General features: G+C 51.8%; 1 protein-coding gene across 1 annotated transcript; it reads left to right on the top strand.

Annotated features, from left to right (window-relative positions):
- The first annotated feature begins 2,230 nt into the window (after positions 1-2,230).
- slc5a2 (solute carrier family 5 member 2) lies at positions 2,231-19,202 on the top strand. Its single transcript, XM_069188431.1, has 15 exons — positions 2,231-2,433; positions 3,005-3,076; positions 3,592-3,696; positions 4,325-4,384; positions 4,795-4,899; positions 5,004-5,109; positions 5,304-5,384; positions 6,745-6,974; positions 9,135-9,270; positions 9,947-10,054; positions 10,962-11,112; positions 12,718-12,886; positions 14,420-14,635; positions 16,009-16,144; positions 16,364-19,202. The coding sequence occupies exons 1-15, from the start codon at positions 2,323-2,325 to the stop codon at positions 16,588-16,590; spliced, it is 2,013 nt and encodes a 670-aa protein (XP_069044532.1). The 5' UTR covers positions 2,231-2,322; the 3' UTR covers positions 16,591-19,202.
- The last annotated feature ends 4,386 nt before the right edge of the window (positions 19,203-23,588 follow it).

Genomic DNA, 23,588 nt, shown 5'->3' on the forward strand with positions numbered 1-23,588 from the left:
GTCAGCTTGTGACTGAGTGCTTGGGATCTGTTTATGGAAACACACCCCTATTGACGACTGTAAACATCATGTATCGGCATGTTGACATCACAGGTCACCATAAACACTGGGGCACTCTGCACTGAGACACAGCCTTCTGTCTCTCTCTCTGTACCTGTGTGTCTGTCTCTCTCTGTCAGGGTCTGTCTCTCTGTCAGTGTGCCTTTCTCTCTCTCTGTCAGTCTCTCTTTCTGTCAGTGTCTGTCTCTCTCTCTGTACCTGTGTGCCTGTCTCTCTCTGTCAGTGTGCCTTTCTCTCTCTCTGTCAGTGTTGTTCACTCTCTGTCAGTGTGTCAGTGTCTGTCTCTCTGTCAGTGTGCCTGTCTCCTCTCTCTCTGACAGTGTGCCTGTCTCTCTCTCTGTCTGTCTTTTTCTGTCAATGTGTCTGTCCCTCTGTGCCAGTCAATTAAATTCAATTCAAGGTGCTTTATTAGCATGACTGATGGGTAGAATCAGTGTTGCCAAAGCAAATAAAAATAAAATTAACAAAACAATCAGTGTTGCCAACAAAAAATAAAATAAAATCTATGGACATATTACAGACATTTACAACAAAGACATATCATAAAATATTTACATATACTGTAAACATATTAAGCATTATTGGGAGACAGACTCACTGTTCCTCAGGCTGTGACAAGAGATCACATACTGGGTTGCCAGTTCACGTGAGTTCCCTTCTCCTTCTCCCAGTAGGATTGGGACCTGTTGTGATTCTGGCAGGTGTGGGAACTCTGGGACTAGATTTCTGTGCCTGTCTCTCTCTCTCAGTGTGTCTCTTTTTAGTGTCCTGCTTCTCACAGTAGTTTCACTTTCCTATTTCACACATTCCAATCATTAACTCATTAACTCAATAAATGGGTCCCTGCTAACTTGTTAATTGATCACTAATTGGAGAGAGTGTGAGAGGGAGGGTGGTGATGGGCAGAGAGAACAGCTTTCAATCTTCCTGGGGGAAGGGGAGGAAACTCGATCGAGCTGCAGCCCCTGATGTGATCTCCTGTCCCAGCCTGAGGAACAGACAGTGAGCCTGTCTCTCAATAATAATAATACAGTGTGTGATCTCCTGTCCCAGCCTGAGGAACAGACAGTGAGCCTGTCTCTCAATAATAATAATACAGTGTGTGATCTCCTGTCCCAGCCTGAGGAACAGACAGCGAGCCTGTCTCTCAATAATAATAATACAGTGTGTGATCTCCTGTCCCAGCCTGAGGAACAGACAGCGAGCCTGTCTCTCAATAATAATAATACAGTGTGTGATCTCCTGTCCCAGCCTGAGGAACAGACAGTGAGCCTGTCTCTCAATAATAATAATAATACAGTGTGTGATCTCCTACCCCAGCCTGAGGAACAGACAGTGAGCCTGTCTCTCAATAATAATAATACAGTGTGTGATCTCCTGTCCCAGCCTGAGGAACAGACAGTGAGCCTGTCTCTCAATAATAATAATACAGTGTGTGATCTCCTGTCCCAGCCTGAGGAACAGTGAGCCTGTCTCTCAATAATAATAATACAGTGTGTGATCTCCTGTCCCAGCCTGAGGAACAGACAGTGAGCCTGTCTCTCAATAATAATAATACAGTGTGTGACCTCCTGTGCCAGCCTGAGGAACAGACAGTGAGCCTGTCTCTCAATAATAATAATACAGTGTGTGATCTCCTGTCCCAGCCTGAGGAACAGTGAGCCTGTCTCTCAATAATAATAATACAGTGTGTGATCTCCTGTCCCAGCCTGAGTAACAGTGAGCCTGTCTCTCAATAATAATAATACAGTGTGTGATCTCCTGTCCCAGCCTGAGGAACAGACAGTGAGCCCGTCTCTCAATAATAATAATACAGTGTGTGATCTCCTGTCCCAGCCTGAGGAACAGACAGTGAGCCTGTCTCTCAATAATAATAATACAGTGTGTGATCTCCTGTCCCAGCCTGAGGAACAGACAGAGAGACAGAGGGTTGGTGAGACTGTGAGGCAGCGGGTGAGGGAGATTGTGAGACAGGGACACAGAGAGGAACAGTGAGTCAGAGAGACAGAGACACTTGAGTATGAACCCTTCACTTTTCTTGCTGATGCCCAGAGAAACGTGTTCGTAGCAGGGTGGGGTGGAGGGTGAGAGTGATTGTTAATTATTACCAATCATTAATAGACTCCTAGCTCAGCCCTTTCGGCAGCACAAAGGTCGAAGAGGGTCCCCCTCCTCCTGCATTTCTCCTCTTCCCTCTCCTTCATTCGCCCTCTGTCTCTCCGTCTCTCCATCTCTCCCGGAGTGCGACTGCTCGGCACAGGCATGGGGGACAGCACGGGGGACGTCACTCTCAGGAAGGGCACCATCAACAACCCCGCGGACATCTGCGTCATCGTGGTCTACTTCCTGATGGTCATCGGCGTGGGGCTGTGGGTCAGTCTGTGTGTCCGGCGGTCCGTCTGTAATAATGTCTCCCTGTCCGTCCTCTTGCTTGTAGATCTGTCTGTCCTGTAGGTCTGTCTGTCCTCTTGTTGGACTGAGTCAGTCTGTGTGTCCAGCGGTCCGTCTGTAATAATGTCTCCCTGTCCGTCCTCTTGCTTGTAGATCCGTCTGTCCTGTAGGTCTGTCTGTCCTCTTGTTGGACTGAGTCAGTCTGTGTGTCCAGCGGTCCGTCTGTAATAATGTCTCCCTGTCCGTCCTCTTGCTTGTAGATCCGTCTGTCCTGTAGGTCTGTCTGTCCTCTTGTTGGACTGAGTCAGTCTGTGTGTCCAGCGGTCCGTCTGTAATAATGTCTCCCTGTCCGTCCTCTTGCTTGTAGATCCCTCTGTCCACTTGTTGGACTGAGTCAGTCTGTGTGTCCAGTGGTCCGTCTGTAATAATGTCTCCCTTCTGTCAGTACCCATGCATTCAGATATCCTAATACAAACCTGGTCAACTCTGTTTCTTAGTCTGTCTCACATCGCACCTGTCTGTCTGTTCACTGATTGGCTGTTGCTCCTTGCAGTCAATGTTCCGGACCAATCGGGGAACAGTGGGGGGGTATTTCCTAGCAGGACGGACTATGGTCTGGTGGCCAGTGAGTAAAAATAATTATTTAATTCAGTGCTGTGTTAATGTACTATAGTGTCCAGTGTGTCTGTATTAACCCCTCTCTCTCTCAGTGCAGTGTTAATGTACTGGAGTGTCCAGTCAGTGTGTCTGTATTAACCCCTCTCTCTCTCAGTGCAGTGTTAATGTACTGTAGCGTCCAGTCAGTGTGTCTGTATTAACCCCCCTCTCTCTCAGTGCAGTTAATGTACTGGAGTGTCCAGTCAGTGTGTCTGTATTAACCCCTCTCTCTCTCAGTGCAGTGTTAATGTACTGGAGTGTCCAGTCAGTGTGTCTGTATTAACCCCTCTCTCTCTCAGTGCAGTGTTAATGTACTGGAGTGTCCAGTCAGTGTGTCTGTATTAACCCCTCTCTCTCAGTGCAGTGTTAATGTACTGGAGTGTCCAGTCAGTGTGTCTGTATTAACCCCTCTCTCTCAGTGCAGTGTTAATGTACTGGAGTGTCCAGTCAGTGTGTCTGTATTGACCTCTCTCTCTCTTTGAGGTGGGAGCCTCTCTCTTTGCCAGCAATATCGGAAGTGGACACTTCGTGGGCTTGGCCGGCACTGGTGCAGCCAGTGGGATCGCGGTTGGAGGATTTGAGTGGAACGTAAGTCATCTCCTTTCAAGACCGTAGTTCTTCCATATCGTGACAGAGTCTCGTTTCTGACAGTGACAGCCGTTATAGATGCAGTTGTGAATTTGACTTCACTGCACAGGGCCTGGAGTCTGCCAGAGTGAAACCCATCTACTTCACAAGACATGCACACACTGGCCAAAATATTAGATACCCCAGTCGAATGAAGGGGCTCTTTCGGGGGGGAAGGCAATGAGAGGTTGGGTTGAGGAGCAGGAGACAGACCAGTCCCGATCTCAGCCCTTCTGAAGCCTAGGGGCAGGAGTGGACCTGCAGGTCCAGCCCACAGCCTTGCTTGGAAGAGATCAGAGCTCTGAACTGTCCAGAACCTGCTGGAGTGCATAGTCACCAGTCCAGTCCAAGATATCCGCATTTTGTTTAAAGAAAAGCCCATGTTATTCCCGATGTGTGTGTCGGGTGTGGGGGGTGAGATCTGGGTGTTTGTCGTGTGGACTGGATGTGTGTCGGATGTGTGTGTGTGACTGGGTGGAGAGGGTATTTCTGGATGTAGTGTGTCTCTGTAACAGTGAGGTGAAAAGAAATGAATTTTCAACCCAGCTGTAGAAGGGAGATGGGTCGATAACCTTTCCTTTTCTTGCAGGCTCTGTTTATTGTGCTGCTGTTAGGGTGGTTGTTTGTTCCTGTCTACCTCACTGCCGGGGTAAGTTACTTAGAGAGACTGATGAACATGGACAGATTGATGTTAAAAGAGACCAGTTAATTGTCTATCTATCTCTCATCCATCATTTATTTCACTCTCAGTGCAGTGTTGTTGTACTGTAGTGTCCAGTGTGTCTGTCTGTATTAACCCCTCTCTCTCAGTGCAGTGTTAATGTACTGGAGTGTCCAGTCAGTGTGTCTGTATTAACCCCTCTCTCTCTCAGTGCAGTGTTAATGTACTGGAGTGTCCAGTCAGTGTGTCTGTATTAACCCCTCTCTCTCAGTGCAGTGTTAATGTACTAGAGTGTCCAGTCAGTGTGTCTGTATTAACCCCTCTCTCTCAGTGTAGTGTTAATGGACTGGAGTGTCCAGTCAGTGTGTCTGTATTAACCCTTCCCCCTTCTGTCTTAGGTGATCACTATGCCTCAGTACCTAAAGAAGAGGTTTGGTGGAGGAAGGATCAGTCTCTATTTGTCCATAATATCTCTCTTCCTGTACATCTTCACCAAGATCTCAGTAAGTGTCTCTGTATTTTTGTCCTCCAAATCTGTTCCTCCACAGTGTTAATGTACTTTAATGTCCAGTCAGTGTGTCTGTATTAACCCCTCTCTCTCTATTAGGTAGACATGTTTTCAGGAGCAGTATTCATCCAGCAGGCTCTGGGCTGGAATATTTATGTGGCTGTGATTGCCCTGCTGTCCATCACTGCTCTCTACACTGTCACAGGTAACTCGTTCCCAGCCTGCTCTGTGGGCGGAGGGGGCAGTATGAGCCGTGTGCTGGGGGTGTGGCCCACGTGCACTAGAGCAACTTGTTTTTGTCCCTGATGAACATGATGTGTGCCAGCTGTTAAAGGCTGATGTATTGAAGCGTGTTCTGTGAGTTATTAACTGCCTGCTTTTGCGCTCGCTGGTCACCAGGAGGGCTGGCCGCACTGATGTACACAGACACCGTCCAGACCTTCGTCATCATCGCGGGGGCCTTCGTCCTCATGGGCTTCGGTGAGGAAGCAGCTGAGAGGCGTCGCTCTCAAAACGACAGTTCTTAGCGCCCTGAAAATCCATAACCGTCAGCTCTGATATCGCTGCCGTGTGAATTTGGACAGTCTTTTCCAATTGTATTTAAATTTAATCTGAAAATTTAATCCAGATGAGAATCCTATCTTGATTTAGACTGATGTATTTTAACCTTTATCATTCTTACACTTTACTGTAATCTAATTGTGAACCATAAATCTTGAAATGAATCCTAATACTTAAATTTTAAACCTGAAATCTTATTTAAGAATCATGCTCCTCATGTTATCCTCCTTAAATTTATTTTTATTCTTTATTCAATTCTTAATCTTCTTCCTGTTGTCAATCATATTCTATTTATTCTGAACCTTTATTGTTTTATTCTTCTTCTTAATCTTTTTATTCTCAATCTTAATATTTATAATCCTCTTATTCTTATTTGTAACCATATTGTTCTTAATCTTATTCTTTTTACTCTTACTCATAATCATATTCTCATTATTCTTAGTCTTAGTCTTTTTGTTCTTATGAATCTTATTCGTAATCATGTTCTTATTATTCTTAGTCTGAATCTTAGTGTTTTTGTTCTCATGAATCTTATTCATGATCATGTTCTTATTATTCTTATTCTGAATCTTAGTGTTTTTGTTCTCATGAATCTTATTCATGATCATGTTCTTATTATTCTTAGTCTGAATCTTAGTCTTTTTGTTCTCGTGAATCTTATTCATGATCATGTTCTTATTATTCTTAGTCTGAATCTTAGTGTTTTCTCATGAATCTGGTTCATGATCATGTTCTTATTATTCTTAGTCTTAATCTTAGTGTTTTTGTTCTCATGAATCTTATTCATGATCATGTTCTTATTATTCTTAGTCTGAATCTTAGTCTTTTTGTTCTCATGAATCTTATTCATGATCATGTTCTTATTATTCTTAGTCTGAATCTTAGTCTTTTTGTTCTCATGAATCTTATTCATGATCATGTTCTTATTATTCTTAGTCTGAATTTTAGTGTTTTTGTTCTCATGAATCTTATTCATGATCATGTTCTTATTATTCTTAGTCTGAATTTTAGTGTTTTTGTTCTCATGAATCTTATTCATGATCATGTTCTTATTATTCTTAGTCTGAATCTTAGTGTTTTTGTTCTCATGAATCTTATTCATGATCATGTTCTTATTATTCTTAGTCTGAATCTTAGTGTTTTTGTTCTCATGAATCTTGTTCATGATCATGTTCTTATTATTCTTAGTCTTAGTCTTAGTGTTTTTGTTCTTCTGAATCTTCTTCTTGTTCTGATTCTAACTGGGATGCGGATCCGCTCCTCTCCCCCTCTCTCCCAGCGTTCGCGGAGGTGGGGGGGTACAGCGCTCTGCTGGACAGGTACAGCTCGGCCCTGCCCTCGCTGGTCCAGTCGGCCGACCCGGCCCGCTACAACATCAGCGCCAGCTGCTACACCCCCCGGGCCGACGCCTTCAACCTGCTGAGAGACCCGCTGACCGGAGACCTGCCCTGGCCTGGGGTCCTACTGGGCATCGCCATCGTCGGGGCCTGGTACTGGTGCACTGACCAGGTAGGGCACTGGGGATACTGGGGTTATCCTGCTGCACTGACCAGGTAGGGCACTGGGGATACTGGGCTTATACTGGTGCACTGACCAGGTAGGGCACTGGGGATACTGGTGCACTGACCAGGCAGGGCACTGGGGATACTGGGCTTATACTGGTGCACTGACCAGGTAGGGCACTGGGGATACTGGTGCACTGACCAGGCAGGGCACTGGGGATACTGGGGTTATACTGCTGGACTGACCAGGTAGGGCACTGGGGATACTGGTGCACTGACCAGGTAGGTCACTGGGGATACTGGTGCACTGACCAGGCAGGGCACAGGGGATACTGGGCTTATACTGGTGCACTGACCAGGTAGGGCACTGGGGATACTGGGCTTATACTGGTGCACTGACCAGGTAGGGCACTGGGGATACTGGTGCACTGACCAGGCAGGGCACAGGGGATACTGGTGCACTGACCAGGCAGGGCACAGGGGATACTGGTGCACTCACCAGGTAGGGCACTGGGGATACTGGGCTTATACTGGTGCACTGACCAGGTAGGGCACTGGGGATACTGGGGTTATCCTGCTGCACTGACCAGGCAGGGCACAGGGGATACTGGTGCACTGACCAGGTAGGTCACTGGGGATACTGGTGCACTGACCAGTTAGGGCACTGGTGATAGTGGGGTAATACTGCTGCACTGACCAGGTAGGGCACTGCGATACTGGGGTTATCCTGCTGCACTGACCAGGTAGGGCACTGGGGATACTGGGCTTATACTGGTGCACTGACCAGGCAGGGCACAGGGGATACTGGTGCACTCACCAGGCAGGGCACTGGGGATACTGGGGTTATCCTGCTGCACTGACCAGGCAGGGCACAGGGGATACTGGTGCACTGACCAGGTGGGTCACTGGGGATACTGGTGCACTGACCAGTTAGGGCACTGGTGATAGTGGGGTGATACTGCTGCACTGACCAAGTAGGGCACTGCGATACTGGGGTTATACTGGTGCATTGACCAGGTAGGGCAATGGTTATACTGGGTTTATACTTGTGCACAAACCAGGTAAAGCACTGGTTATACTGGATTAATTTGAGATTATTCTGGATATGCATTGGTTAAACTGTCATTGTCCACGGATCAGACATTGTACTGGTTGTACTGGAGTTTACTGAGATCATTCTGATTATAAATGATTGATACTGCTGAACAGAACAGATACAGAACAGATAAGATAGTGGCCATATAATGGCTGATTTTTGCAGTGCACTGTTAATGCTACTTGGTGACCATGAATTATATTAGTGCACTGACCAGGTAACAGAACTGGGGCATTAGGATTACACTGGAGTTGAAGAAACACCTGTCATTACCAACATCACATTGGCTGCCCTGGAGTCATATTGATACCACACTGGTTCTACGGAGGGCAGACTGTGAATACCCTTCTGCACTTTGGAAGAGGACAGCAGGTCCAGACAAGATGGAGGTCTGACGTTCCTCAGAACAGCTTGGGGAATGAGCTGCTGCCCTCAGTCACCTGAACACTTCTGAGAAGGTGATTGGTCAGGTGACCCTTCAAGAGCTGGCCTGGTCTGTGATCTGCTGTCTGGAAGCAGAGTTGAAGCAGACTCTCAGATCCAATGTGCATTAAGCACCAGAGGAAGAATGAAAGAGAGAGAGAGAGAGAAAGAGAAAAGAGCATCTGGCTTTCACAACCAATGAGCTGAGCAGCAGGGGGCACCAATCTAAGAGCAGACACTTGAGACTGGGGAAGAGACTCAGGCATCTAGGGAGGGCTGTGCAAAAGTCAATTTTCCTCATTCTGCTGATAAAATTAATCTTTACCTTACGGGTGTTTTATGTGTTTGTCTCACCTTGACCTGTCTCTCGACTTTCCAGTTACTGATAGCTTGATTGCGGGTGTGCCATGCACTGCTCAAGTATCTGCTCTACTGGTCTCGAGAATGAGGATGCATTAGGGATATATTTCTCATGCGTTGTTAAACTGGAAATATATGCCACTCACACCACGCCTCCAGTGTTCAGTCACAGGAGGAGCATTGCCGGTATCTGCACCCTGTCTGCAGGGCACATGAGTGCACTTGGGGCTGGAGGTCACTGGCAGAGGTGCTCATACCTCCCCCCCTCCTTCTCCTCTCGTTGCGCAGGTGATCGTCCAGCGCTGCTTGGCCGCCCGGAGCCTGACCCACGTCAAAGCGGGCTGTATCATGTGCGGGTACCTCAAGCTGCTGCCCATGTTCCTCATGGTGTTCCCTGGCATGATCAGCCGGGTGCTGTACCCCGGTGAGTGACGGGACCCCCCCCAGGATCCGCCCCCAAAACCGGTCCCAGTATCTGCAGGTCACACCAGCTCTCCTCATGCCTGAAGGCACCCCACCTAACATCCTTGAGCTCATGCCAAAGCACTTCCAATAGCCCAGGGCACCCCAAAGTTCCTGATCAGCACTATATCCAAGTGAGTGAGGGACCTCCAGTACCCCCATGCATGATGCCTCCAAACCCACGATTAGCCTTCCAGTGTGCTTCAGAAAGAGAGACACTATATTCCAACTGACACCCCACTCTCCTGACCCCAGTGCAGTGTTAATTCATTGGATGGACATGCACGACATGTTTGTATTGACCACAGCCTCTCTCTTGCTGGATTTCTTGTCTGCCTTCTAAAGAGACATTGTCATTTGATAGTAAAATACTGTGTCTACATAAACCCCTCCTCCTACCTGTGGTCCATTATTATCCATATTTAGTGGAGAAACAGGTCAACTCCGCTGGTCAGATGGTCTACATAAACTTCTATTATTGCCCTTTGTAATCTGTGTTTAGTAGAGAAATAGGTCGACTCGACAGTTCAAATACTGTCCATACAAAACCATTCTCCTAGCTGGGTTGTCCCATTCTAATCACTGTTTAGTAGAGAAAAATGTTGACTCTACAAGACTGTCTCCCTCTCTCTCCACAGATGAGGTGGCCTGTGTGGTGCCGGAGGTGTGTAAGCAGGTGTGTGGGACGGAGGTGGGCTGCTCCAACATCGCCTATCCCAAGCTCGTGGTGTCAGTCATGCCCAACGGTGAGACTACCTGTCGGGTCTGAATCTATTCCAGTCTGTGTACTGATCGTTGCTTCTGAGTTCACAACTGATGGTGTTCCTCCTCTTCTGCGCCACTGAATCTCTTGAAATATCTCTCTTTCTGTGTTAATGCATAGGTGTTTTAACCTCTAGACCTCTATATAATAATAATAATAATAATAAAAGTGCTCTTAATAAAATTATATAGCGCTCTTCTGGACACTCCACACAAAGCGCTTTACAGATTAAGGGGATCCCCTCCACCCCCAGCAGTGTGTCCCCCCAACTGGATGATGCTTCAGTATGCTCACACACATCAGCTCTCAGTGGGGAGGAGAGCAGAGTGATGAAGCAAGTTCAGAGAGGGGGGTTATTAGGAGGCCATGATGGGTAAAGACCAGGGGAAATTTGACCAGGAAATTTTAAAGTCTACACGGAATTTGACGGGAAGCCAGTGCAAGGACTCCAGGACAGGAGTAATGTGAACACTTGCACTAGACCTGGTCAGGATTCTGGCTGCTGAATTTTGGACGTACTGCAGTTTGTTCAGAGTAGATTTTGATACCACTGCGAGTAGAGCATTACAGTAGTAAATTCGAGAGAATACAAATGCGTTGATCAGCTTTTCAGCCACAGTTAATGATAGAACTGGGGCATTAGGACCCCCACAGACCGCAGGGTAAGCGCCCCCTACTGGCCCCACTAACACCCCTTCCAGAAGCAACCTTAATTTTTCCCAGGAGTCTCCCCTCCAGGTACTGACCAGGCTCACACCTGCTGAGCTCCAGTGGGGCTGCCAGTGCTGAGCTGCAGGGTGATATGTCAGCTGGCTATGATATGGTCTTAACCTCTGTTCTTCTGCTTTCTGCTGCCTCTCTCATCCTCTCTCCCCCCCTCTGGGCCCCAGGACTGCGGGGGCTGATGCTGGCCGTGATGCTGGCAGCCCTGATGAGCTCTCTGGCGTCCATCTTCAACAGCAGCAGCACCCTGTTCACCATGGACATCTGGACGAGACTGCGGCCGCAGGCCCGAGACAGGGAGCTGATGATCGTGGGCCGGTCAGACTCCCCCACCTCCCCTTCGCCGTCTCAGATTCCATCCCGGAGTCAGATTGCGTTTCAATTCAATTCGATTAACTGGCAGGACCAGTCCATTAGCGTACTGCCAGAACAACTACAAGAAGCCATTAACCACAGCAGTGTAAAACTGCAGACCAATCCGCAAAACACAGGGGAAAGAACAGCTCTGTCTGCTGATCAGCCACAACGAGATGATCCATCAGTAGATATTCGCATAACTAACACAATATGGTGAAACCGATATTTCCGTCTTAAACACATTTCCCTGGGGAAAGGGACTCAAAATATAAAACACACACACACACTGCCATCCCACCCTTCTCAGAACTACAGTGAAAATCAAGAGATATTTAACAGGTAAACCACGAGGTTAAGCACTGTCGCTGGCGGCCCGTGGGTGCAGGAGGGGGCCTGGGATCGATTGGCATCCCAAACTGGGTATATCCCGCCCCCTCTTGCTTGTGTAGGGATACAGGGAGTCACAGCGCAGTCCAGTGAAGGTTTGGTAGGAGTTAAATTGTGATGAAAATGGCCACTTCATGAGACAGTGGGAGAAGAGTCACAGAAGGAATACTTCTCCCAGTGTCCTGAATCCCTGTAGTGTTCCATGGAGTATACTTTTATAGTTTTATAGTCCGTGTCCAGCTATGGTCACTGTGTTATTGCCATGAAGGGGTGTTTATGAGCGACCATTACCGTCGTATTGGAACCATAGAAAACAGTTATAGCCAGCAGCTATATTGCAACTTCACCCTGCAGCTCAGCACTGGCAGCCCCACTGGAGCTCAGCAGTGTGAGTCTGGCCAGTACCTGGAGGGGAGACTCCTGGGAGAGCTGAGGCTGCTGCTGGAAGAGATGTTAGTGGGACCAGTAGGGGGCGCTCACCCTTCAGTCCATGTGGGTCCTAATGCCCCAGTATAGTGACGGGGACACTAGACTGTAAAAGGGCGTCGTCCTTCGGATGAGACGTAAAACCGACGTCCTGACTCTCTGTGGTCATTAAAAATCCCAGGGCGTCTCTCGAAAAGAGTAGGGGTGTCACCCCGGCGTCCTGGCCAAATTTCCCCCCTAGTCTTTACCCATCATGGCCTCCTAATAACCCCCCTCTCTGAACTGGCTCCATCACTCTGCTCTCCTCCCCACTGAGAGCTGCTCTGTGTGAGCAGACTGGAGCTTCATCCAGGTGGGGGGACACACTGGTGGGGGTGGAGGGGATCCCCCTGACCTGTGAAGAGCCCTGAGTGGAGAGTCCAGAAGAACGCCATGAATTCTTATCACCTCCACTGGCCCAGAGGCTGTCCCTGAGATCCCACCAATCCCACCTTTCAGTTCCTCCTGAGGTGTCCCGTACAGCAGTGCAGCAGTCCAACAGTATGAGGTGTCTGTTTAAAGTTAAGACCAGGGGATAAGACCTGGATCCCCGTGGTCCAGGTGGTGTCTGACCAGGCCAGGTCAGGAGGAACGATCCCAGGCCGCAGGCAGATTTCGACACTCGTCCGGCTTCGGCCACGGCTCTGTGCTGGACCAGGCGGCCGGTCAGCGGAGAAGTCACCCCTGCTCTCCCCCTCTCGCCGTCTCTCTCAGGGTCTGGGTGCTGGTCATCGTGTCGGTCAGTATCGCCTGGATCCCCGTGGTCCAGGCGGCCCAGAGCGGCCAGCTCTTCGACTACATCCAGTCCATCACCAGCTACCTGGCGCCGCCCATCGCCGCCGTCTTCTTCCTGGCCGTCTTCGTCAAGAGGGTCAACGAGCCGGTGAGCGGGGGCAGCGGAGCGCGCTCGGGCACGGTGACGTCATCGCCCCCCCCCCCACCCCGCGCGTAGCAGGGACCTCAGCCGCCCGGGCTGGGGGAGGTCTCCTTGAGCTCGCGCAGCTGGCTCCCTGCGGCGTGACGCGGGAGACCGCGGGTTCGCGCCCCAGGTGTCGGGGTGGGGCGGGGCGGGGTAAGGGCAGGAGACCCGCGCGGAGCCGCGACGGTCACACGGGGATGCTGGGAGAAGAGGCTAGGACACGGCGGGGGGCCGAGATCGCAGCGCAGCCAACGCCTCAGGGGCCAAAGAGGAGCCGCAGCTCTCACTCTGTATCTCAGGGTTAGAAAGATCGCCTGCGTTTCGAACCACAGGGAAAGGAAAATGTACACAGGAAGTGGGAAAACCTGAAACTTCCATCACAAAAGAGAAGACATGTCCAGGTATAATAATAATAATCAACTTTATTTTATATAGCGCCTTTAAAGATGGCTTCTCAAAGCACTTTACAGGATGGCAATAACAATAAATAAGAAGAATACACAAGATAAAAACACAATTACAATATACAGAGGAGACATGGATGGTGGTACCAGGAAAAGCAGAGGAGTGAAGAGTGGAACAGTTCAGTAAAGGCTTTTCTGAAGAAGAGGGTTTTGAGTCTGAATTTGAAGGAGTTTAGAGATGGTGACTCTCTGATATCCTTGGGGAGAGAGTTCCAGAGCTTGGGGGCATAACAGGAGAAGGCCCTGTCACCCATACAATGTAGACGGGCCTGGGGGACAGTAAGGAGAGCAGAATTTGAAGAGCGGAGGTTGCGAGGTGGGGAGTAGGGCGATAAAAGTTCAGACAGGTACTGAGGTGCCAAGCCATGCAGAGCCTTATAGGTGAGCAGGAGGATTTTAAAGTCCACACGGAATTTGACCGGAAGCCAGTGCAAGGACTCCAGGACAGGAGTGATGTGATCACTTGCACTAGACCTAGTATGCAGATGGTATGCAGATGTCCTGCGATTCAAAACAAAGCAACGAGACTTCCGTTGAGGGGAAGCAGTCCTCTGACACTGTAAACAAGCAGGCCTGTGAATCCAGCTCCTTTAATCCAACAGAAATGCCACTCGCGATTCTGAGTCGGTGAAATAATAGCGTGGATAAATGGCGGATAAATGGAACTTGCTTGTTAACTCTGCCTGCAGATCACGCTGGGACATTACTGCAGTGAGATATCTGCCACACAGCCTGTACTTACTCGCTCATAAATCGCAGTACGTGAGTCAGGACAGGGACTAGTGAGCAGGAAGGGCTGCTTCACGTCACAGTTCCCCCAAATTTGTGACTAGAATGGCAGCTTACGCCACTTTCACAAAGTTCACGGTTGTGTGCTGCATTTGACACTTGGAAGTTTTTTTCTATGACGTCAATGAATGTATTTTGGACCCGAGGTTAAAGAACCGAGAAACTGGGACGGCAGTGTGCCCTGTTAATGAGAAGACTAGGGCGGTGTTAACCCCTGCCTTCGTTTCTCTATCCCCCACCCCAGGGTGCCTTCTGGGGCCTGCTGGGGGGTCTGGGCATGGGCCTGTGCCGCATGGTGCCGGAGTTTGTGTTCGGGACGGGCAGCTGCCTCTTCCCCTCACACTGCCCCCCGGTGGTGTGCGGGGTGCACTACCTCTACTTCGCCGTGCTACTGTTCTTCGCTACCGCTACCCTGGTGCTCACTATCAGTTACTGCACACAGGCCATTCCTGACAAACATGTGAGTCCAGACTGACGCCCTCTCTCTCTGTGCAGTGTTAATGTACTGGAGTGTCCAGTCAGTGTGTCTGTATTAACCCCTCTCTCTCTGTGCAGTGTTAATGTACTGGAGTGTCCAGTCAGTGTGTCTGTATTAACCCCTCTCTCTCTCAGTGCAGTGTTAATGTACTGGAGTGTCCAGTCAGTGTGTCTGTATTAACCCCTCTCTCTCAGTGCAGTGTTAATGTACTGGAGTGTCCAGTCAGTGTGTCTGTATTAACCCCTCTCTCTCAGTGCAGTGTTAATGTACTGTAGTGTCCAGTCAGTGTGTCTGTATTAACCCCTCTCTCTCAGTGCAGTGTTAATGTACTGGAGTGTCCAGTCAGTGTGTCTGTATTAACCCCCCTCTCTCTCAGTGCAGTGTTAATGTACTGGAGTGTCCAGTCAGTGTGTCTGTATTAACCCCTCTCTCTCAGTGCAGTGTTAATGTACTGGAGTGTCCAGTCAGTGTGTCTGTATTAACCCCTCTCTCTCAGTACAGTGTTAATGTACTGGAGTGTCCAGTCAGTGTGTCTGTATTAACCCCTCTCTCTCAGTGCAGTGTTAATGTACTGGAGTGTCCAGTCAGTGTGTCTGTATTAACCCCCCTCTCTCTCAGTGCAGTGTTAATGTACTGGAGTGTCCAGTCAGTGTGTCTGTATTAACCCCCCTCTCTCAGTACAGTGTTAATGTACTGGAGTGTCCAGTCAGTGTGTCTGTATTAACCCCTCTCTCAGTGCAGTGTTAATGTACTGGAGTGTCCAGTCAGTGTGTCTGTATTAACCCCCCTCTCTCTCAGTGCAGTGTTAATGTACTGGAGTGTCCAGTCAGTGTGTCTGTATTAACCCCTCTCTCTCAGTGAAGTGTTCATGTACTGGAGTGTCCAGTCAGTGTGCCTGTATTAACCCCTCTCTCTCAGTGCAGTGTTAATGTACTGGAGTGTCCAGTCAGTGTGTCTGTATTAACCCCTCTCTCTCTCAGTGCAGTGTTAATGTACTGGAGTGTCCAGCCAGTGTGTCTGTATTAACCCCCCTCTCTCTCAGTGCAGTGTTAATGTACTGTAGTGTCCAGTCAGTGTGTCTGTATTAACCCCTCTCTCTCTCAGTGCAGTGTTAATGTACTGGAGTGTCCAGTCAGTGTGTCTGTATTAACCCCTCTCTCTCAGTGCAGTTTTAATGTACTGGAGTGTCCAGTCAGTGTGTCTGTATTAACCCCTCTCTCTCAGTGCAGTGTTAATGTACTGGAGTGTCCAGTCAGTGTGTGTGTATTAACCCCTCTCTCTCTCTGTGCAGTGTTAATGTACTGGAGTGTCAGTCAGTGTGTGTGTATTAACCCCTCTCTCTCTCTGTCTCTCAGCTCTACAGGCTGGTGTTCAGTCTGCGTCACTCCACTGAAATCAGGGATGACCTGGACCGCGAGGAGGAGGAGCGAGGGAGGAAGGCGCGCAGGGAGGCAGCAGAGCAGAGCGCAGACAAGGCCCAGCAGGACGAAGGTGAGAGCAGCTCGTCAGCCTGTCCCTCCTCTTCCTCTCTGCTCTCTTTTTGTTCTGGGATCTTCCATTTCCCTTTTTCCTTCTTGCCCTCTGTACAATGTAATCCCGTGTAGTGATTCGCTGGGGGTGTGATCCTAGAGGTTTGACTGCTAATGTTTGCCCTTGTCCTGCCCCTCCCTCCCCCTCCCTCTGTCAAAACCCAATCCCATCACCTCTCAGTCCCTGAGGCAGAAGGGGGCGTGTCCCGGTCGCCGGCGTGCCACCTGATTGGCTGGTTCTGCGGCGTCGGCTCCGCCCAGGCCCCCGAGCCAACCGAGGAGGAAGTGGCCGAGGCGTCCAAGCAGCTGCCCGACATCCACGAGGACCCCACCTGGAAGTACGTCGTCAACGGCAACGCCATCATCATGATGGCGGTGGCCATCTTCCTCTGGGGCTTCTACGCCTAGACTAACCGAAGACTGACCGCGCGCACCCGTCCCCCCCCCCATCATCCATCCAGCTTCTAACCACTTCATCCAATCCGGAGTCGCGGGGTTGCCGGGGTCTATCCCAGCATGCACCGGCAATGGAACACCGTGTCTCCTGGTCTGCACTCCAGCCTGGGCTCTTATTGACTATCTTAGAAGATCTCAGTCCTGATCCAGGAGGAACACTGTGTCTCCTGCTCTTCACTCCAGCCTGGGCCCCTAATGACTATTTAAATCCATCCCTTCTCTGTCTGCTTCTCCCAGTCCAGAGTCTCGGGGGAACCAGAGCCTATCCCAGCAGGTACTGGCGCAAGGCGGGGTACACCCCGGACGCACTGCCAGTCCGCCACAGGGCACACAGACACACACGCACACCAGGGCCAGTTTACCCACCAGTGTGCCTTTGGCCCACACACACGTGAGGAGAACATGCAAACTCCACACGGCTGGTTGCACATCACAGGGTTTTAAAGACCTTGCGATCCCGATACTGTCCCGTACTGACCCAGAGCCGGTCCTCATCGCTGCCACCCCGCTAAATACCGGCCCATAGCTGTCACAGTTTCCCGGAAACTTGGAAAAACTGACCCAGTCTCTCTGCCAAATACTGCCACTGTCTCTTCCAAGTATCGATCGCACTGCACTCAGCATTAGTGACCCCCGGCTCTGCCAAATACTGACCTCAGTGCGCTCGCCCGGTACGGACGCACACCCCGCCAAATAGTGATCTCATCTCGCTGGGCTTGGCTCTGCCCCTGTCAGGAACAGACTGCGACACTGCAAAAGAAAACCAGCCTCCCTTCCGCTGTGAGCCTCAGCCTGCGCTGCACCCTGGCGGACCTGCCAGGACCTGTGACTCAGCATTTCCAGGTGGGGCACGGAGCTCAGCTGGACCAGCGGAGATCGAGTCAGCTGTGCTGGGGCACGACCAGACACACACACACACACACACACACACACACCAACCCCACTGAGCATGCCTGGGATCAACTCGCCCGTCCCTGTACAACACAGAGCCTGAGAGGGTCAGGGCCCGACCAGTCACACACACACACCAACCCCACTGAGCACGTCTGGGATCAACTCACCCGTCCCTGTACAACACAGAGCCTGAGAGGGTCAGGGCCCGACCAGACACACCCACACACACACACACCAACCCCACTGAGCACGTCTGGGATCAACTCGCCCGTCCCTATACAACACAGAGCCTGAGAGGGTCAGGGCCCGACCAGACACACCCACACACACACACACCAACCCCACTGAGCACGTCTGGGATCAACTCGCCCGTCCCTATACAACACAGAGCCTGAGAGGGTCAGGGCCCGACCAGACACACCCACACACACACACACCAACCCCACTGAGCACGTCTGGGATCAACTCGCCCGTCCCTATACAACACAGAGCCTGAGAGGGTCAGGGCCCGACCAGACACACCCACACACACACACACCAACCCCACTGAGCACGTCTGGGATCAACTCGCCCGTCCCTGTACAACACAGAGCCTGAGAGGGTCAGGGCCTGACCAGTCACACACACACGCCCCACTGAGCACGTCTGGGATCAACTCGCCCATCCCTGAACAACACAGAGCCTGAGAGAGTCAGGTCCTGACCAGTCACACACACACGCACACACACCAACCCCACTGAGCACGTCTGGGATCAACTCACCCATCCCTGTACAACACAGAGCCTGAGAGGGTCAGGGCCCGACCAGTCACACACACACACACACCAACCCCACTGAGCACGTCTGGGATCAACTCGCCCATCCCTGAACAACACAGAGCCTGAGAGAGTCAGGTCCTGACCAGTCACACACACACGCACACACACCAACCCCACTGAGCACGTCTGGGATCAACTCACCCATCCCTGTACAACACAGAGCCTGAGAGGGTCAGGGCCCGACCAGTCACACACACACACACACACCAACCCCACTGAGCACGTCTGGGATCAACTCGCCCGTCCCTATACAACACAGAGCCTGAGAGGGTCAGGGCCCGACCAGACACACCCACACACACACACACCAACCCCACTGAGCACGTCTGGGATCAACTCGCCCGTCCCTGTACAACACAGAGCCTGAGAGGGTCAGGGCCTGACCAGTCACACACACACGCCCCACTGAGCACGTCTGGGATCAACTCGCCCATCCCTGAACAACACAGAGCCTGAGAGAGTCAGGTCCTGACCAGTCACACACACACGCACACACACCAACCCCACTGAGCACGTCTGGGATCAACTCACCCATCCCTGTACAACACAGAGCCTGAGAGGGTCAGGGCCCGACCAGTCACACACACACCCACACCAGCCCCACTGAGCACGTCTGGGATCAACTCGCCCGTCCCGATACAAGAAGAACCAACAGAGACTGACCAGTCAACACAACCCAACTCATTTTCCCAGAATTCCCTTTCCTCCTGCCTTTTAAATGAAGCTTTAATCTCACAGAGCGTGGTTGGAACACAAACGCCTTGTTCAAGCACGTAGAAACCTTGTTGCTGGGCATGGGGCACGAGGTAACAATAAATCTTTTGTTTCCAGACGTTGGGCGAGTACTCTCTCTCTTTCCTTCTGGCCCTGTCGAGGGTGTTATAAACAGGTGGATCTGACTGACAGGAAACGTGTTTCTGCGTTTCCAGCGCCGGTTTGGCCGCTGTGCGCGATGGGAACGCATATTTATTAGCAGAACCCCACAGACTCTTGGACTTGTAGTTTCGCGTCGTAAGTATCTAATCGGCCAGCGATGTGAGGGGGCAAGAGACAGAGACAGAAATCATCTTGATTTGGCCTGCCGTCCCCAGGAGCTGAGCGGTTTTAGGGCGTTTATTAACTCCTAAATATACAGGTGGTTTGAGCTCTTGGGCCTGATAAGCGGCTATTGTCAGAGCCGGAAAACCCGGTGGGAGTGTGGCCCCTGCGGACTGGAGTTACCCCCCCGCCACCCCAGCCGTAAGCCTTGATCAGGGGGTTGGCAATCCTGATCCTGAAAAGTCCAGCGGGTTTTGCGGGTCACCCCGAAATCGGCAGGTTGCGGAGACGGACGGGCTCTGCGGGACCTACAGCCGGCCGTGCCGGGTTCATGAAGACCCAGCTCGCTCGCCTCCTTCAGGAGTTCGCGGGCCTGTCCGTGCAAACTGCCCGTGCAAGTGTGTCCCGTCTGGCGGAAACAGCTCTCCGCCGAGGAGGAAGGAAAAAAAAAGAAGGACGTTTCTCTCGTCTTTCAGAGGTTGGCACGGCGATTCGAGCCGTATTTCGAAATAAACACGGGAGGGCAGCGCCCGCAGGAGAGAATGTCAGTTGTTTTTTTTCTTATTTTTACCGTGGCGACTGTACACAGAGTTCCCCTTATTTCTTTCCGACTACGGTTTGATGACTGGAGCGCAACAACAACAGAAAGTGTTTACCTCAGCGACTTAGCCGAGAAGCGCCTGTTTGATGTTTTGTGTGTGTTTGCCTGTTTTCCGGCACACTCGGCCGAGCGAGGCGAGAGGAGAAATCTGCGCCCGGGGCTCTTGAGGAGAGAAGGAGAAGGCTCCGGGCTGGGGCCGCTTGTTTCACGCTCCCACCACTCTCCGTGTACAGACGGCGGCCCTGCTGTGCACACGTGTCCTGGGAGCGCTCCGTGCCTCCTCTAGTTACTGTTTTAATAACTATAATAATTCCTTACACTTCTATAGCGCCCTTCTGGACTCTCCACTCCAAGCTCTTCACAGGTCAGGGGGATCCCCTCCACCCCCACCAGTATGTCCCCCCACCTGGATGAAGCTCCAGTCTGCTCACACACAGCAGCTGTCAGTGGGGAGGAGAGCAGAGTGATGGAGCCAGTTCAGAGAGGGGGGTTATTAGGAGGCCATGATGGGTAAAGACCAGGGGGAAATTTGGCCAGGACACCGGGGTGACACCCCTACTCTTTTCGAGAGACGCCCTGGGATTTTTAATGACCACAGAGAGTCAGGACCTCGGTTTTACGTCTCATCCGAAGGACGGCACCTGTTTACAGTCTAGTGTCCCCGTCACTATACTGGGGCATCAGGACCCACACAGACCGCAGGGTGAGTGTGCCCTACTGGTCCCACTAACACCTCTCCCAGCAGCAGCCTCAGCTCTCCCAGGAGTCTCCCTTCCAGGTACTGACCAGGCTCACACTGCGGAGCTCCAGTGGGGCTGCCAGTGCTGAGCTGAGAGTTACAGAGCTCGTCCTGTACTGGTCTGCCTCAAGGCCACGGCTGTAAACCCGCGTCTTCTTGCTGCAAATGTGCGGCTCCTGGTGCGAGTCAGGCCCGTGTTCTTCCTCGGAGGTGAACGGCGCCGGAGAGCCCGAACTGCAGTTCTGCCTGCTCGCCGCCAGGAGGAGCCCATACTCTCACTCACACACACACAAGCCCAGAGCTCGACCCCCTCTGATCTGCAGAACACGCCTGCTTTAACCCGCGGCAGTCAACCACGTCAACAACAACAACAACAACAACAACAAAAAAATTGCTTAGATTCACGCTTCATCTAGCTGCCCCTCGTGTGACCCCCGGTCGCAGAAACTTCCACCGCGCTCCACGCGTGGAGAAGGGGCGTGCGGTGGGCGCCGGGCTCCCCCTGGCGGCGAGCAGGCGGAACTGCAGCTCGGGCTCTCCAGCGCCGTTCACCGCCGGTGACTCGACGAAGTGACCGGCTGTATCGATATGGGGTCTTTCTGTTCAGAATTTAATAAACCAAACCCCCCCTCCAGCCCCCGCAAACACACACACACACACACACACACACACCATTCCCGCTATGGTATTTTTTCATGAAAATAAATCTTGTTACACCAAGGTATGCAGTGCTTACAAGCCACACAATTCTACCATTCAAGCTCTCCAAGGTTTAATATGTCTTGAAGGGGATCGTGAGGATCATTGGTCGTTCTGTTCAGCCAGGGCACGCTGAGACCGGACCGGTTTGGGGTAAGCAGGCGGCCCGGGGAGACAAGAGAGAGACCAGAATCAGCGCCTGATCGCCGCCGGACAGGCCGGGTTCAAGGAACTGAGTCTCTTTAGTCCCGAACGGAGTGGATAATGTTGGGGGCCTATAAGAGAACGCCCCGCCCCCCCCACAGCCGGGGCCCATTAACTCCTGTGAAAACAAGAAAGAAGAAGGGGAGAGAGGCAGGCTGTGCGGACTGGGCTCGGCTCGGCTCCTGGCGTGGTGCCGGCGCTGGGGTGTGGAGGCGAGGCCGGGGGGGCCTCCGGCGATATCGGCGGTGTCAGGGCTTTTCTAACCCCCCTCCCCTGCGGGCCGGTGCTGGGGTCCCTAATGCGCCGCGGTGCGAGTTCCTGCTGACCGGGCTGTCCGGGAGAGAGTTTGCGGTCACCGGCGCTCGGGCCCGCGGCCGAACTCCGAGACGTCCTTCCCGGCAGAGCGCCCCCCCCCCCCGGAGCTCCGGGGCCCGCTCCTTCCCACGGACGACTGTCGTGAGGGAAGACGAGGGCTTTTCTTTTGAAGTTTTAAGCCATGTTTCCTTTTAATACGCAGAAAAATGACCGGCCGGTTCTGGACAGCGCAGCGCTGACACAAAATCACCGCGCTCAGCGGAGGAGGAAGAGGAGGAGGAGGAGGCGGCGGTCGCAGGCCCAGCCTGGAGCCGTGCAGGGCCTGACGCAGACTCCTCGCCGGGCTGGCGGCAGAAAGCGTTGTGTGTGTGTGAGTGAGTGTGAGTGTGGGGAGGGTAAACTCCATTATCTCTGATCAGTGCTCTCTATCTCTCTCTCTCTCCGAGATGCGCTATCGCGGGCCAAAAAGCAAATGGAACATTAATACAGACGCAGACTCTCGGGGCCCTGAGCCAGCAGAAAGAAAACGCTCAAGCGTGAGGTTTTTTTTAATATATGTATTTACCCAGCTTCGCAGAGGACATAATTCAAGTTGCTGATTGTAAACGCGGGGTTGTCAGGATGTGGGGGAAAAAAAAAAACAACATCACAAGACTCGAAGATAATAAGAGGAAACGGAGCTCGTCAGTTTGCTCTTTCAGGCTCAGAGTCCGACCGGAAGGACGAACCAAGGCTGAAAAAAAATCCCAGCTGGTCGCAGAATTGTCGTCCCCCCAGAAAAGCGCGAGGCTCCAGGATGCACGACCATCCGTGTTTCACGCAGAGTGTCGATGGTATTTTGTGTGATCTTTACACAAAGGGTGGTGGGGGTGTGGAACGAGCTGCCCAGCCCTGTTGTTGGAGCCGACACCCCGGCTTCTCTCAGGACACAGTTGGGTGAGACACTCCAGTCAGGACAGGAGGCTCTTCTTTACACAGAGAGGGGTGGGAGTGTGGAACGAGCTGCCCAACCCTGTTGCTGAAGCTGATACCCCGGCTTCTCTCAGGACACAGTTGGGTGAGACACTCCAGTCAGGACAGGAGGCTCTTCTTTACACAGAGAGGGTTGGGAGTGTGGAACAAGCTGCCCAGCCCTGTCGCTGAAGCCGATACCCTGGCAGCATGATTCCTCCCCTCCAGTCAGCAACTCTTCAGGTCCCTCCTTGACTCACCCTCCGCACTCGGTCAGCCCCTCCAATCGAGTCCACAGCGACCTTCGACCTTTGCCACACACCTCGCCCGGAGCCAGCTTGTGACAGCTGCTGGGCTCACCAAGTTCCATGACACCTACGCCGCGTGGAAATCTCCATTTTTGCAGTGTTGTTGAGCACCTGGACCTCGCAGCCGGGGAAGAATCGGACCCGCCGATCGAATGGCTTGGAAGAGAATCCCCTGAGCAACGCTCGCCGTGTGGAGTCAGGCGGTATTGGGGACCAGCCTGCTGGCCTTCGGCCGAGGTGGGGGAGGCTGGATGGAGCGAGCTCTGCTCCCCTAGATGGAGAACGTTCCTCGAGTAGCACCCAAGGGTCACGGACTTGCCGTCAGATGATAGAGGCTGCGAAACGAGATGGCTATCAGTCGGGGCTTGCATATGTGGGTACAG

This window comes from Lepisosteus oculatus, chromosome 4, assembly GCF_040954835.1.
Source record: "Lepisosteus oculatus isolate fLepOcu1 chromosome 4, fLepOcu1.hap2, whole genome shotgun sequence".
Classification (NCBI taxonomy): Eukaryota; Metazoa; Chordata; class Actinopteri; order Semionotiformes; family Lepisosteidae; genus Lepisosteus; species Lepisosteus oculatus.